Below are 15,712 nucleotides of genomic sequence, written 5' to 3'. Positions count from 1 at the left end.
TCGAGAGTGTCGAGACGTTGCTTCAGCGGCGCGAGCTGGGTCTCGGTCATGCATTCCTTCTCGAGGCACCTTTTGAATTTTGCATACTGGAAGGGGGGAATGCATTCATCTGCGGTGTCGGACTGCTCCTGCTGCTCAATTCTCAAATTCCGCAGAATGCGCAGGATGACATGTAAATATAGTGGAATTCCCTTCGAATTGTTTACCGCCATCAATGACATCATACGTGTTGTATTGAGGTCGCGTTCGTTAAGTCGTAGGGGCTCAACTGCCACGTTTGGGATTTTCGAATACACCCTCTATTGAATCGCTAATCAGCTCTGACGGCTCGCCTGTTCAAAGTTTATATGATATGTTGGCCCACCTGGATCGTTCTAATGTTCGTAGGTGCACAAAGAATCCTGACTTTGACTTGCCGGTTGGATGCCAGATAGGCGGCCTCACAAGGCTCGCCCCCATTATCCGACATGAAAGTATCGTAATGGAAAAGGATTCCGGTGAGCGGCCGCGGCAAGACATTCGCGCACGACTGTATGAGGCAATTTTCGAGCAGGCAAGAGAGAGTGTGGCTCTTTCCGGACCCTTGACTACCACATATAAAGACGCTCGATGGTGCCGCAATGTTATAGAAAATGCGTGGGTCAGCAGGCGCCTCGGGCCCCCGGCCATCAGAGACAATACCTCCGAGCAGGCCATACTGTGTAAATGGAACCGACGCTGGCCCAGCCAGATCGGCCGCCCGTTTGCGCACATGCTCGGTGAGCAGAGGCACGACTTTAATCTCCGCTATCTCGTTGACCGCCGGGCTGGGTTGAAGAAGTTTCATCTGATCTGCCACTCCCGCTTCACTGTCCGCAGACGCGTTTTTGCTTTCGGTGGGTATTCGAGTGCGTACATTTTGGGACCGGGGTTTATGAACCCTTGATTGTTTCAGATGTTGCTCAAGAGCGTCGTTATCGTTGAAAGTCCGGCTACAAATCTGGCAGTTAGGCAACTGAATAGGTTTATGCGAATCTCGAATGTGCTGCTGCAGAGCGTCGTCAGTGCGGAAGTTCCGATCACACTGACTACATTTGACAGTCATGTTGACGGACCAGGAAAAAAGGAGGACCAATTTCGGTGCTACTTGTTTAAGCTGCTTGCCTGTGTAAAGTTGTTTCGGACTATGGTAAGATGCGAAACATAAAATGTAGGCGGCGTTGGACGCTTTGGTGTAACTTACCGGCATCTCATCAACAACAGATTATGGTCGGTCAATCTCCATTTCATTACGCCACGCATCACCATGTGACGTCGGACTCCGCATAGATAGTGTGCCCGGTGATGGAGGGCCTCCTGCATCGTGATGGACGCTGTTTGACTGGGGTAGGTATGAGTGGCCCAGAATGGCTCGGTTTATCTGAAGGGGTATATTGACGTACTGTGAGCACCTGAAGAATCGCATAAGCAAATCCAGTACGGCCAACTGTCCTCAACATCCCGCGAAGTGTGAGTTTTGTGCCGTACAAAATTCTGGGTGAAGGTCCTCTTGCATTCCGAATGCTAGTGTATAGTTAGATCACCCACTGCCAAGATTGGTTAAATTTAGTTAATACGAGGGTAGTGGGCCTCCCGCATGGCATTTGTCGTGCATTGGCGGCCAATCACATGCTCACAAAATAGCTGGCAGTGAAAGATCGTTCACAAATAGCCACTTTAGGTCGTTCATTTGGCTACCAGGTTCAAAAGGTACCAGGTTCAAAAGGAACCTTACAACAGTGTTCTTGATCTAAATGGTTGGGAAACAAAAACCCTCCGATGAACATGATCCGTGCGTCCATGCTGAAAATTTTATACCATTCTGCAGGCTTGCTAGCCAAGCAACTTGGTATCATTTGGATTTCAGCAGCTACTCTAGTCGGCAATGCAACTTATCCCCAAGGCTTGTCTCTGGCCGATTAGCTCTTATATTGCCCAAAATCAGCCAAAAAATTCTGCGGTGAAACACGATGTTTGTACTCGGGCCGTCACAGAAGGATTGCGTTATCGATGTGACATACAGTTAGGAGCAAAACCATCTTTCGCGTCAACACATTAATTTTCTACATCTGCCCCATCATAGAGTGCCAATCCATACAGCACTAAAAACAGTAGCCGTATAATGGAGCCATGCAGGTCGATGTGATGCACGGAGATGAGTAGGTTGTGAGAATTTTCCGAATTGGTGCGTTCATGATTGGGTGCAAAACGCATCAGAAACGGAACTGGCTAAAGGTACAAGAATCTTTTACTCAATCACGTGTACGAGTGGGAACACGTCCCAAAACGGTAAAGCTACCGAGATTACACGCCCCAATGCAACAGCACAAAGGCATCGCCCTTGTGGGTTGGTCAGGGGGTCGGGGTTTGGTGATCTCAGGGATTGAATGTCAAAACAAGAACTTGAATCAACAGGACAACTACCTGCACGAACACTCCTTGCAGCAAGGACCTCTAGCCAGCAAATATTCCATGTCACGAGGCAAGCCAAATGGTAAGGCCCAACCGCATTTCAATTATTTTTGGCCGGGTCACATTTTTCCAATTATGCAGGAGGCCCTCCACTTTCGCGGCTTGGAACAAGAGCGCAACCCAATTGGCGGGTCTGGGGCGGCAAATTGCGGGGTCCAGTGTTACAAGGTCTCTTGGCCCCAATTATAAGATTGTTTTCCAGATGTGACGGTTAGACCTTCGAGAGCCAACCAAGCATACGACCGCATCACGTTTAGCAGCACCAAATAAGATGAGAAGTCATCCAGGCACTTGGCCCTAGCTTCGTTGTACTTCAAAGGGTTGCTACTAATGAAAAGAATGGAAGGCATATCGAAGAAAAGGCCAGTCCAACTTTATCGTGGACAACCAACCCAGTGGGATTTTGTCAGCTAACATAGTCCAGCGCCGCAACATCCAATCAGTTTCGCATCATCGGTTCGGAAACACGAGAATTTACTGTAAACTCTTACCTTGTTGCCGAACAGTCTGCTTTTTTGAGGACTATGGTGCATGGTGAGTTTAAGGAAGCAAAGGATGGCTTTGTCACCTGGGACGATATCGACGAGAACCTTCTTGAGCTTTTGGGATTACGTCTACACTAGAACCGGTGGTTGGAGCGGAGGAAGATGTTGACGATAGCTCTATCGAACATGACGGTATTACAGAAGCAAATGATCCCAGTGACCACTCGATCCAAGCCTCACCCGCTGAGGAGCATGGCCTTGGGCTTCAAGCTGAGGGAGTTGCAATTGCGGAACCCGAAGCGCCTTCGGCGTCAACCTGGGGACACACGCCAGAGAAGAAGGCTAAGAGAAAAAGGATACCAAAGCGGGACATGCTATGGAATGGTTTTCAGAAGTCCTGGCCTATAGACATGTCTATATACTCTGAGGATGGGCCACGCAGTATTAGTCGGCCAACAAATGATCGAAATATATCTATCCATCACTCTCGGGTCTACGTTCTGGGAGACCGCTACGACATCACGCGACTAGTGTATCTTTCTTTCAACAAACTTCACCACACTCTCGTAGATTACGACTTATCCGAACACAACATTGATGGCATCGTGAAATTATTGCGATTCTGCTATGCAGAAGCGGTGCCGGAGAAGCTAAGGCAGCTGGTGGTGCACTATGCGTCCTGCAATGCTGATGCTGTGGAAGAGTGAAAAGTTCCAGGAGCTTCTCGAGGATTACGGCAATCTGGGAAGAGCTTTTGTAGGTTCTCTGTTGCTTAGACTGTATTGAATTTCGAGTTTTTCATCGCTTATTTTAACCCGAACGCTATGTTATCGAATTGTCACTATCGTTCGCTAGTTCACCAGTATGGCCCTACCGTTGTGCCACGAACAGTCCGAGTCGATAATTGGCCGGGTGGGTCCCGTGCACGGAAGAAACACGATCGAACTGATTGAGGATCCGGAGGCATAGCTTTGTGGCGCGTCGGTGGTGATGCGTCGTAGGTTGAATCGCTAATCGATAAGCCCTCGGCTGTGCAAGTTGGCCAACTGGCTCATGATCCGCCGTCTTATAACTCTGCCCTTACCCTCTTCGTGCTGCGGTAAATTCTAGAGGCAGAATCATGTCTAGAAAAGTTGCCGAGATAAGCGGCCAGAGGCACTCGAAAGGCTACACTTAAGCAGTCTATCTAAGCAGGTACAACTAGAAAGGGGAGTATCGACAGAAGATGATGTAACTCCGTTGCTTTGTGGGGTCCATGATGGGTCGATCGCAAGGCAAACGTCGACCATCTTGCCGCTGGCGTAGGTTGGAGGCAACAAATCCCTATTCACAATTCTCGCCGATGTACTTTGAACGGCGGATACCAAATGTTATTGTCAATTTAAAGCTCCTCAAAAGGGCAGAATGGAAGCAGGCAACATTGACCAAGGCACCAGAACCAGTTGTTCATCACCCGGTATCGCTAAGTTAAGCAGATGGAAAACAACCCCCGTGGTCCAGGCTGCTTCGTCATAAGACAGACGCTTCGGCATATTTATCAGCCCTTTTTGGATTTTGCAGACATCTTTAAAGAACGGGAACTCGGTTTTTTTCTAAATTGCACGGAAGGAAATGCCAATTTGCGATGCTGTCCTTTGTACAGGGAATCTCCTTACGCCGGGACCAAAAGCTGATGCGCCTTCCTTTGTTGGCCTGTGTAAGATCGCGGAGTGTAATCTTTGAAGCCTCTGGGAGGTTATTAGGCTTCCTTGTGGAAAAAGACCTGTTGCGCAAGGATAACCTCTGCATGGTTTCTACCTCCCTCCTTTTTTTGGACGGAGACGCGCAATTGCGTTGGCTCGTTTTTGAGGATACTGAGGGCAGCGATCCTCCTGCCTGATATAATTTTGGAACCCGTAAAGTCTTAGGATCTTCGTTAATATGCGTGGCGGTGCGTTTTGCTGGCGCATCCATCGTGCCAATGGAGCTGGTGCTGTTTGGCGGGGGAGTGCGGAAACCCTAAGTGCGTTCGCGTTTGCGGATCTGAGGCGGCGGGGGAATGTCGTGCTGGACAGAGAACCAAGCAAAAATTCACGACCTTTTATATTGAGTGAGAAGGACGGAATGGTTCAAAGGTTTCGGTAACCGATGCATGGGCTCATTACGCTTTTTCGTGTAGTGCGGTATGATGTTGGAATTGACGATTAATGCCGAATGAGTAGGCGAATTAAGTGGTGTTGACCCATCTTTTGGGTGGTTGCTCCAGTTGCATATGGCCCGTGCGCTGGATGAAGCAGAGGTTTTAATCCAGCACAAATTTATGGCCCTTCATCGTTCGGAACAACAATCCTGCAAATAGTGACATGCTGCAGCAAGTACTTCAAAACTAGCTGCTGACGCTGCCGCTCAACCTGGATCGAAGCCATTGTGCACTTGTTTTTGGAAGCGAAGGCGAAGATAAATTTAAAAGACAGCGACGGCTGAATACCGCTATAGTGCAGCAGATCGAGAAAAGTGAACCCACTAGAGCAGCTAAGCATGTCCAAGATTTGCTTTTGCAGGCCAGATCGCCACTTTTGGTCACGCAACGAACGCCTGGAGAAGCCAATTGCACACCAATTTTTGGGGCAACTATCAATATTTACGTATACAAAATGATTGCAACACATTAATTGGAGCAAACTGGATGTAAAATATACGTGTTGGGTTGTGTTAAGTGGCAGGAACATTAAAGCAACAACTGCTGACAGGTATTCCTTCCTGATCGTCTGGATGTGCACAAGTAGCAGGCGCTAGAAATTATGCTCATCTATTAAATCAACAAGAGGAGATAGATCCCAGTCAAAGAAAAGCTTTCAAAGGCTGATCGAGAGAATGGTCATTGATAAGGGGGAGTGAGTATTGCACCACCATTAAGATGCTGGGCGCCGCGCCCCGTCAGTCACGCCACTAGCAGGTACCGCCGCACCAAGCCTGGGTCGTGCCCAGGGTCCACGAACCCCAGATTAGTCCGCAAATTCCTCCTCAGTTAGCAGGACCGCATCCAACATCCTGCCCATGTGTGTCTTCTCGATTCCCTTGCTGTCTCGGCGCACCTTGTTCAAAAATGCCTTTAAAATTCCAACGGGGCTATGCCGAAAGGTACATCCAGTCTCGGCATCAGTGGTCCTAAACATTGGCTTCAACGCCGTCCCCATCCTGCTGCTTCTCGTCACCATCGCCACCGCGGCCCCTCCAGTCCATGCCGAGCATGTCGCACACGGCCATATACTCTGTAAAGGACGCAAAACACAACTGCCCAGAGAAGAGGGCCAGCTGCAGTATTAACCGGAGAGGCACGGCCCAGCCGTTTGGCAGGGTCGGGGTCGTGTAAAGACGGTGCCCATCGAGCGCCTTAAACCCAGCAGCAACCGTGGTGCGTAAAGGTGAAGCATGACGCGCTTGTGTGTCTTGATTTCTCCGACCAAGTTCTGTGCCTCAAAAGGGCTGATAATCACCATTGTCGTTACGGGGCCATTTGTTTTTTATTATGCTTTTGCTGAAAACCTATCACAGTGGACGAACTATAGCCATCGATGCAGCGTCCACCCATGCAACGCGACTAAATCGACCATTTTATCACTATCACATGACCTACCATGTCAACAAACAGGTTCAGTACCGGGGGAAGAGCTAATGGCCTGGTCCAATAATTAGCGCTGGACGACAGCCTTACCAAACTGCTAGCTCCAGTTCCGCAACTCAAAACACTACAGCCCCACGAAGCTATCGTAACATAATTAGTTATAGCCAACGAGCAAAACGCTACTCTTATCTCGACCAGAGTTTGGTGGAATATGAAAAAAAGAATTATACACAGCCTTAAATATCTTGCGAACCCGAAAATCAAGGCTCCTGCAACAGGAAACCATGGCCTGGTTACTGGAGCACGTCCCAAATGCTCATTGCCATCTTTGTGCTGCGATCCGAAGCCTCGAAGGATCCAAAAATAGGTACGTATGGCAAAAGCAGAAAGCTTGAGAAAGTCAATCAACCAAAGCCGCGCGTCCTCAAAAGACCGAGATTTACATTGGCTGCTAATATGATTCTGCAATCTTTGGTCCCAATGGCTTCAATTGGTTGACTACCTTGTCTCGAGCTTGTGCGTGATGGGTTTTGTTTTGTGCAGAAGCCCTGCTAGAAACGCCAAGGGCGCCTATGTGACTCGACCAAAATGAGACACAAATTGGCGTCAGGCTCACGATCTGTAATTCTGAACGATTACTTCGGGATCCAATGAACTCACTCTATATATAGTTCATTCTACAGCTAACGTTCCCATGACGGTGCTCATATGGATGCTGATTCGTTAATGATAAGCTTGTCGCACAACAGAGGGTAAAACCAAATGGTACGTAGTTCATGTGATGCTTTTGAACGCAATGCGTAACAGAAAACTTTCATTCGCCGAGTGACGCAGTCAGGACGACCGAATTGTTAGAATATCCGTTTTAGTTCTTTGTGTTGACAATGATGTATGTAGCTATATATACTGCTTAGTTGTACGCAAGACAGGCAACTACGCCCCTCCTCTGGCGATTAACCATCGCAACTTTCATCTTCCATTCGGTTTCCAAAAGTATCTCAAAATCTTGTATCCATTATGGACTTCACACCCGGCTCCGCTCGGATTGTCAACATCCCTGGCGAACTGCAGAATCGGATCCTCTCGCATCTGGACATTATCAGTCAGATTTCCTTGAAACTGACATCGATCTACTTCGACAATCTTATAGCCAAGCTGTCTTTGGAGACACTCCTGGATGCTGAAGAATCCGAGTTTGCCCAGAGCAGAGACCTGTATGGCTGCTACGACTGTCTCCGGCTCAGAACAAGCCATCGTTTCGCGGATAACCAATTGAGGAAGAAAAGGCGACGTTTTGGGGCAGAATCCTTCAAACGCTTCTGCATCGACTGTGGTCTGGAGGTCCGCCAGGGAAGGCTCCCTACTGTGCGTTACGTCAGGGGCAACCAAATCGACATCCAGGGCGTCTCGCATGTTATATGCATAAAATGTGGCAGTTTTGCACTCAGAGGAAATGAGAAAGACTATGAGGCAACATGCGTTAGCTGTTGGAGACCATTTCAAGAAGCCAGAAGGCGAGCGCAGGAATCGAGAATGCGTGAGGAGCGGTTGAAGTCGCGGGCCGAGCGAGCACAGCGACGGGAGCGAAGGCGGAGGGTCTTTGGCTCTGCCAGTGAGGACAGTTGCTCCCCATCCCCAACGCCAAGCGAAAAATTCATAGAGGAGCAAATGGACATGATCCAGGCCGAGGCAGACATGCATATGAACAGCCCGGGTCCGGGTTCCGATTAGCGTTAGGAAATTGGGCCGGGTTGACAAACGAGCGTGGGTCAAGACAAAAGGTGTGGAATGCGCAATAGAAAACAAGGTTAAAGGCAGGTTGCATGCGGAAGCCTGATCCAAACTTTTCCCCTCTAACTTCGAATGGATAGTTTCTTGGCACAAAGGTCAATGGCTGGTTTTCAGGCTTCTGCAATCCAATCAAGAATATGGGAACATTTTCACCCTCCGTGTCAAGAAGCCTTTCGTCATAATTTGCGCCGTCAAAGTGGGAGTTGCGAATGCCTGCCTATGTCGCACGGCGGTGTGCCCGTACGGTACTATGATAGGGTGTATGAAATTGTCTGAATTGATACGTGCCCTGAATTGTGTGCAAAACGCACCAGAAACGGAGCTGGCTAAAGGTACACGAATTTTCTACTGAATCACGTGTAGGTGGGAGACTCCCCTCAAAACGGTAAAGTCACCGAGACTACACGCCCCAGTGCAACAGCCCAATCGCTTATCAGTCAAAAACGCTAACTACACCGATAACGCTGCACGGCCAGCTAATCGGATTTTGCGCTTGGCTCCCTCGCCGATGGAGGGCTCCTTGCATTGGGGTATGCTTGACGGCGTTGGCGAATGCCTGTCAAAGCTTGCGCCTTCACAAAACTGCCACCACGATTTGATAGTCTGGCGATATAGCCCTGTATACGATCACGCCATTCTGAGACACTTGTCCTTATCACAGTCAGGAGACCGTCCATCACGATGCAGGAGGTCCTCCATCGCTGCGGCACGCTATATATGGGGCGGTAAAATGCGGGGTGTAGCGTTGGATGGTTGTGCGTGGCGAAATAAAGTGGAGGTTAACTATCCATGGAACGTTATCAGTTGTGCGTTGCCAGACCTACAGCCAACAAACACGCCACTCCATTAGGGCCTGATCTTCTCGCGTTAATTTTTCCTTAACAAAGCCCAAAGGAGCGAAGTGACCAGGGTTTTAGCCCAAATAGGCTGCAATTCCGGGCCGAGACCTTGGTTACTGGGCTCCCCTGTTGCTGTAGATGTATCTTTTTTCAAAGTCAGCTTTCACGGTCGAATAGCCCTTATTTTCTTGGCAACTAAGCCCAAAAGGTTAAGCATCACTTTACGCACAAAAAGTTGCGTAAAGTGATGCTTAACCTTTTGGGAATAGCGTGTTTTGGCCAACAATATGACCAAATTTTGTAATTTTTTTTTGAAGTTGATTTTGCGTTCGTGATATGATTTTTTGTTGTTGTTGTTTTTTATTTTTTTTTTATTAAAAAAATTGCAAATTCGCCGCCAAAATCTATAGGCCTTATTGGGATAGGATATCCATGCAAAAAAGGTACTTACTTCCAAGCCCTTTCCCCATTTATTTTGCAGGGATAAAGTACCGCCTAATTGGTAATAGTAAAACTAACAACGAGAAGATCAGGCCCTTAAGCAAGCCAGATGGCCAGGCCAAGCCGCTTTTAAATTATCCTTAACTAGCGAAAAAACTACACGCAAGTTTACCCATTGCGACTAGTAGCAGATCATTGGTGATTATTGCGCACGCCTAGTCCGCCCCATAAGCCCCTCTGTCGCTATGCGACGTCGAACTCCGCAGTTTGCCGCCCCAGGCCCTCAAATAGGATTGCGGTCTTGCTCTAAGCTGCGGAAATGGGCAGACCTCTGTAGAGCTGATGAAACGTGGGATTACGTAGCTGCTTGATTGGGCCAAGGGAGCTTATCATGTTACCGACTATGCAAAACGTCTCCATGCGCTTAGCTAAATAGTTTGTATCCTGTTTTACCATATGTTTGGAAGCCCGCGATTTGTTGCTTATAAACGATGTAATGCCGTGCGGAAGGCCTGCTACTCTCCTAGCAATGGTCTTGGCAGTGGGCAATGCAGCCACAAACTAGCATTCGAAATGCAGGAGGCTCTTCCATCAGCTGCATGAAAGGTTCCTTGCTTTTCCCCAACCACTAGGGTGCTTCCTCTAAGACCCTTATCCTAATTGATGGGGTATTTAGTGTGGTTTGTGGGTCGCGCGGGGAGTTTAGCAGTGAACAAGCACTTGGAGGCGGCTTTATGGGGCCTGCGGTCGAGATTCGAGTGTCGGCTGGGCCTGAAAGTCTGGATTGATGGTCTGTGTATCAACCAAGCAGACCTCACTCACCGAAACATACACGTCTTGCCCGTAAAGGATATATTCGGCGGGGTTTTCTGTATGAAAGTTTGGATGAAGAACGACGACGAGGGGGTGTTACCGGGCTTTAACGACTAACTAACATGGGTGTGCCTGAAGTGGTCAGCACGCACCCCACCAAATTTGTATGCGATCGTAGCTACACGGGTAACAACAACAAACATAACGCGTAGAGTTATCCACAACAACGTGATTTTGAAGCCGAAAAACCGCCGTGATGTCGTCAGATTTGGAGTATCGATTGTCAGAGGCCGTGAAACTGGTCCAAACGGGCGTGCCTAAGGCAGAAGCCGCCAGAAGATGGTCAGTATCGCGATCTACCCTAAAACGACGCGTTGAGGAAGGAATTACCCGGTAACAAGCCCACGAACAGTACCAGGTCTTGTCTCCAGAGCAGGAATCGTTTATCTGTGGCTGGATCGAAAACGAGGAGCATGCAGGGAGGGCGCCGACCTACCAAATCATTAGGGACTTCGCCTCTTTGATGCTTCCTCCGAACCGACGCGATCATCCGTTTGGCCGGCGTTGGCTGCGGGCCTTCCTACGGCGCAACCTTCAATCCGCTCCAAGGTTGGGCATTCGTTAGAGGGAGCGAGAGCCGAAGAAACGACTGCTGAAGCTATTCACAAGTTTTAAGCCCAGCATCAAGGCTTTATCGATCGGTATTCAATCAGTCAGCGCAATATCGTTAATATGGACGAACACGGGTTTCAACAAGGCGATACAGAAGCGGGTACGGTCTTCGGATCTCACCTACAACGAAGAGCCGAGGTAAAGAGCTCGAACGATTCGACTTGGGCTTCGGTGATCGAAGCCGTGACCGCTACGGGCAAAAGATTGACTCCGGTCGTGATATTGAAAGGCGCAACGCTTCAAGGGCAGTGGTTTCCGGCTTCATTTCCGGCTTGGAAGTACGATTCGACCCCAAGTGGCTGGAGTTCATCTGAGATCGCCCTCAGATGGTTGAACGAGGTTTATCTACCGGAAATAAGGCCAGAAAACCCGTCAGAATACCGGCTGTTGGTGCTTGATGAGCATATAACGCATACGTCAGTTGAGTTCATGTATACTGCTTATTGCAACCGCGTTATCGTCGAATATTTACCTCCCCATTCCTCACATTTGACTCAGCCGCTCGACGTAGCGGTTTTCGGCCCTGTAAAGCAGTATTACCGTCAGAACACGAGGTTTTTCGCCAGTATGGATACTATCGCTCCAGAGCAAAAGAAGAGGTTCATTACCGCATACGAGAACGCATCCCACAAAGGAATATCTGAGCGCAACGTGATCGCGGGCTTCAGAAAAGCCGGGATCTGGCCGCCTGGTTCGCAAAGGGCACTTACTCCGGAAGAGGTAGTCGATACCGATTTACCACTCGTTTTCCCACCCGTGGGCTTCTTACCGATCGAACAAGACGGCGATACTATCGTTTTCAATACCCCAAAATTGCTTCAGGATATTCTTCAAGGCGCGTTTCAGATACAAGAGCATTTTGGTGAGGTTCAGCGGGATTTATCTCTTGTTTTTCGCAAGATAGCGAAAGGCATGGACCTTCAGACTACCCAGGTCGCTAGTTTTACCGTCGAAAACGCACGCCTCGCGGAGGAGATCAAGAAATACAAGCCTGTACCGCGTAAAGCAGTCAGGAAGAGTCAACAAGACCGGTTTGTGACTATGGCAGAGATATATACGGCTCGTAACGACGTGGAGAGGAGGAGGGCGGCTTTGGAGGCTACTGCACTACAAGAACGCCAAAATCAGGATCACGACATTCACTTTTTGGCTTCATTTTTGGATCAGGAGCATCAGGAGCAGCATGCGAATCAATAGCTTCAATTTGATCGATTTTTACGGCGAAATGGCTGAGATATTAAGTGAATTGTTTCCTTTGTTGCTCTTGTCATGCCGGGCTACGGCTGACCACTTCAGGGCCCTGACCACTTCAGGCACACCCATGTTAAGTTATAAGAACGACTTACTCTCTGCGCGGTAGTTCACAAAAAATACGGGAAGCGGGTTTTGGAGGAGCTTCTTGGACTACGGAAACGCGATTGTGGAGTGTTAAAATATGAGGATTGTGAACGAGGAGTTTGGTGAGGGATGTTGATGGACTGGTGTTTGATGATCACGACTGGGCCGATTCTGACGACTCAGATGAGTTTGGGTCCCGTGAACAGCACCTACGTGACCTGGTCCGCTTTGAGTTGCTGTTGACGTTACAGAAAGAGTACTGGTCGTGATTATGGACAACCCAGGAGCTTGCTGCTAGCCCTACCACGTCTAAGGTTTACTGGGGAGAGTCAATGCTCAGCTGGTCGGCGCTGCAGGTTACAGGCGGTATTGTCCTCACTCTGGGCCAGGCATCCTCCACCATTCATGGGTCAGACCCACCTTTGTTAGCGATTCACATCCAAACACACCAATAACCTTAACAGCTGAAGAATTTTCGCCCTTCGGGCGCCGGTCGTCATGGCCTCACCAGAGGTCTCAAACCGCCGCGCGCGCCCGCAGAGCACGCCGCAGGCTTTGCCGCAGGGCCAGGCCGAGTCGGGACACGTATCTCTCGACACGCGCACCGCTAACGCGCCTGAGCCGGCCGGCCGCGGAAGGTACTCCAGCCTCCCGGCCCTGGCCATCAAAACACTGCAGCAGGAGTTGGAAAACGTGGAAACAGTCGGCAGCTGGCTCGAAAAGGTTTTTGCAGCCAAGCTCGAAAGCTTACAGGCCCCGGAGGACGCCGCGCTTAGGAGAATTGTTCTCGAACTTGACGATGTGATCAGCGGCTGGTTGGGCATTGGAATGCTGCCCCTAGCCATCTTTTCAAAAGTGAAGGTCAATAGGAACGAGCCCGTGACAAAACGCACCCCGAAAGGTCAGTATCAACGTGCCAAGTCTGGAAGGCTACAATGTGAGATTTTCTTTTGGACATATCTAACCTAAAATATTTATCTGCAAAAAATAGAGAGAAACAGAACGAACTTACAAAAGAATATCCTCAATCGCCTTTCGACCCTCGGGACAACAACCCCGCCTGATGTAGTCGACCAGCAACTTTCCCTTCGTCCATAAATGGATATAACGAGAGAGCAAGTCATTCAGAGATGGCAACATATCGTCGGTGACCTTGAGAATATCTTCTGTTTTCACTGCGACAACAAGAAACGGAAGTGCCCCTAAGTACTTCTCATCGATGTCCATGGCGCAAATCTTCCAGATTTTGCGCCCAAGCCTGATTTGGTCTGCAAGTTTATCTTTGTTTCTCTTGTTGTTTTCCTTGTTTTGCAGCCTCAAGATTCCCTCGTATTCATCTGAGCTGACTCGAATGCGTCCATGTTTGGAGTCATGGAGAACCTTGGCCAACTCCAATAGGCTGATGTATTGATACAGCCGATGCATACCAATCGCCTTTTCATGGCTTGCCGCTTTTTCGCTAAGTTCTGAGGCCAGTTGCAAAGGGTCCGGTGCAGCGTCCGGTGTAGCGGGGAATGCGGGCGTGGCCGTTTCTGTGTTGGTAAGACATGATTGAATAAGGGCACGAAATCCAAGCTTGGTTTCTTCACTTCCAATGTGGGTAGCCAGTTGCTTTATATCAACCTTTTTGCGACGCTTGCCAGCGGGTGTGGCATGACTTTCGGCAAAGTTGCGCTTCGTTACACATCCTGATGATGTGTGTAATCGTTCAGACCGCCGATTAGAGTGAGCTGCCTCAGGTAGTCCTACTTGTCGAGATGATAAGTTCATCCCTTCCTCTTCCGATGAGACATTCACCTGATCACGGATGGGTGTTGTGGCCCTGGCGTTACGTACGCCTTGTCGACTCTGAGTTTCCAGTATATCTCCAATCGTCCCTACACTGTTGGTTGCAGATGAAGTGATCGCTGGATGAGAGGGCGCTGACAAGCTTTGCTTTGAAGATTCTCGCACATTGTTTAATAGATTGTAAATACCCCAAGGCTTGTCTTGCGCTGGTTGAGAGCCAGGATTTGGTATAACCAGCCCAGCATCGGCTTCACAAGCCCCTTTGCGGAGACCAAGTGCCATGTCATTTTGGTTTGCACTTTTCGCGCTTGTCTCGGCTAAAGGGTGATGATTGTGGATATGATGGAGGAGGTCGCTCCCTGACTTTTCGCAGAAGGGGCATTCCTGGATCTGATGTTCGGCCTTTTGGTGTCGTCGAAAATCGTCTGCAGGAATTTGCTCGTCACAAATCGGGCAGATCCGGGGGCTGTGTTTAAGCTCATGGTCTCGCAGTGGCTGTCCAGGAGCAGTTGTTGTGTCACAAAAGCGGCATTTTCTCCACCCGTGGGTCTGGCAAACATGAACTTGCAGGCCTGACTCAGAATGATATGTCTTGCAATCGGACACAGGGCAAACATTCGTTTCGTTGTGCTCAATCGAAAAATGAAGGGGAAACTCATCTAGGAGAAGGATTTCGTCGCATAACGGGCAAGGCTTTTTTCCGTGCGTGGCTAAATGCTGGAGGTAATTTTCGTCTAAAACATATATGTCGCAAACTTCGCAGCGACGGTGCTGTCGCATCTTATGTCCCTCTAATTCATTGGGGGGCCATGCGTCGGCGCAAACATCGCATGCCATATAGCCATGGGAATTTTGGAGATGTTCTGGCATCTGACTTGCTTGAATACCAGCTCGACAGTTGCGACATTCTTCCCATGGGTGGTTTTCGTCCAGGTGTGATTGTCGCTTGTTGAACTGAACTCCTGTTGCCGCTTGATAATAATCCAAAATGTTGCATTTTTCGCAAAGCCGAAAGCAATGATCTTGGGATAAATGATCCCAAAACGTTCCGGTCCCAAAAACAAAACATTCACAAACCGGGCATTGGTCTGGGGGGTGCGATTTGTTGATATGAGCAAAAATAGAATCGTGATCGTCGTAACCGCTCATAATACAAACTTCGCCGCTAGAGCAGGCCGAAAACCAATGTTGCCGTTCTAAATGACCCAATAGCGATTCGATGCAAATCTCAGCCCCGCAAAGGCAGCTCACGCATTGATGACCCACAGAAACATGGGCTGACAGCTCGTGTATGTTACTTTCGGGGCAAGAACTGCAACACCTCATGAGATGTGTCGCGCCCAAATGCTCTTGCATCTGGTCCAAGCTAGAGTAGAGTGTTGAACAAAAGGGGCACTTTGCCCATCCATGTGTGCGCTCCAGGTGCCTGGTGTACGCCCCTTTCGTAACAG

The 15,712-nt window shown here is 49.1% G+C and overlaps 5 protein-coding genes across 5 annotated transcripts; 2 read left to right on the top strand and 3 right to left on the bottom strand.

Moving 5' to 3' along the window:
• Nucleotides 1-3,346: 3,346 nt before the first annotated feature.
• PpBr36_11058 (uncharacterized protein) lies at nucleotides 3,347-3,682 on the top strand (the record flags this gene model as incomplete). The annotated part of the gene is made up of 1 exon (XM_029898163.1): nucleotides 3,347-3,682. The coding sequence occupies one exon, from the start codon at nucleotides 3,347-3,349 to the stop codon at nucleotides 3,680-3,682; it is 336 nt and encodes a 111-aa protein (XP_029743554.1).
• Nucleotides 3,683-4,366: 684 nt separating this feature from the next.
• On the bottom strand, nucleotides 4,367-4,928 carry PpBr36_11057 (uncharacterized protein; the record flags this gene model as incomplete). The annotated part of the gene is made up of 2 exons (XM_029898162.1): nucleotides 4,367-4,539; nucleotides 4,631-4,928. 2 exons carry the CDS (start codon nucleotides 4,926-4,928, stop codon nucleotides 4,367-4,369), a joined length of 471 nt encoding a protein of 156 aa, XP_029743549.1.
• Nucleotides 4,929-6,891: 1,963 nt separating this feature from the next.
• PpBr36_11055 (uncharacterized protein) lies at nucleotides 6,892-8,310 on the top strand (the record flags this gene model as incomplete). The annotated part of the gene is made up of 2 exons (XM_029898160.1): nucleotides 6,892-6,946; nucleotides 7,574-8,310. The coding sequence occupies 2 exons, from the start codon at nucleotides 6,892-6,894 to the stop codon at nucleotides 8,308-8,310; spliced, it is 792 nt and encodes a 263-aa protein (XP_029743551.1).
• PpBr36_11056 (uncharacterized protein) lies at nucleotides 7,549-8,280 on the bottom strand (the record flags this gene model as incomplete). Its single annotated transcript, XM_029898161.1, has 2 exons — nucleotides 7,549-7,668; nucleotides 7,714-8,280. The coding sequence occupies 2 exons, from the start codon at nucleotides 8,278-8,280 to the stop codon at nucleotides 7,549-7,551; spliced, it is 687 nt and encodes a 228-aa protein (XP_029743550.1).
• Nucleotides 8,311-13,481: 5,171 nt separating the features above from the next.
• On the bottom strand, nucleotides 13,482-15,168 carry PpBr36_11054 (uncharacterized protein; the record flags this gene model as incomplete). Its single annotated transcript, XM_029898159.1, has 2 exons — nucleotides 13,482-14,920; nucleotides 15,141-15,168. The coding sequence occupies 2 exons, from the start codon at nucleotides 15,166-15,168 to the stop codon at nucleotides 13,482-13,484; spliced, it is 1,467 nt and encodes a 488-aa protein (XP_029743552.1).
• Between the last annotated feature and the right edge of the window lie 544 nt (nucleotides 15,169-15,712).

This window comes from Pyricularia pennisetigena (assembly GCF_004337985.1).
Source record: "Pyricularia pennisetigena strain Br36 chromosome Unknown Pyricularia_pennisetigena_Br36_Scf_12, whole genome shotgun sequence".
Classification (NCBI taxonomy): domain Eukaryota; kingdom Fungi; phylum Ascomycota; class Sordariomycetes; order Magnaporthales; family Pyriculariaceae; genus Pyricularia; species Pyricularia pennisetigena.
Note: the sequence above shows the minus strand (reverse complement) of the source record. Positions and strands in the feature narration are given on the sequence as shown.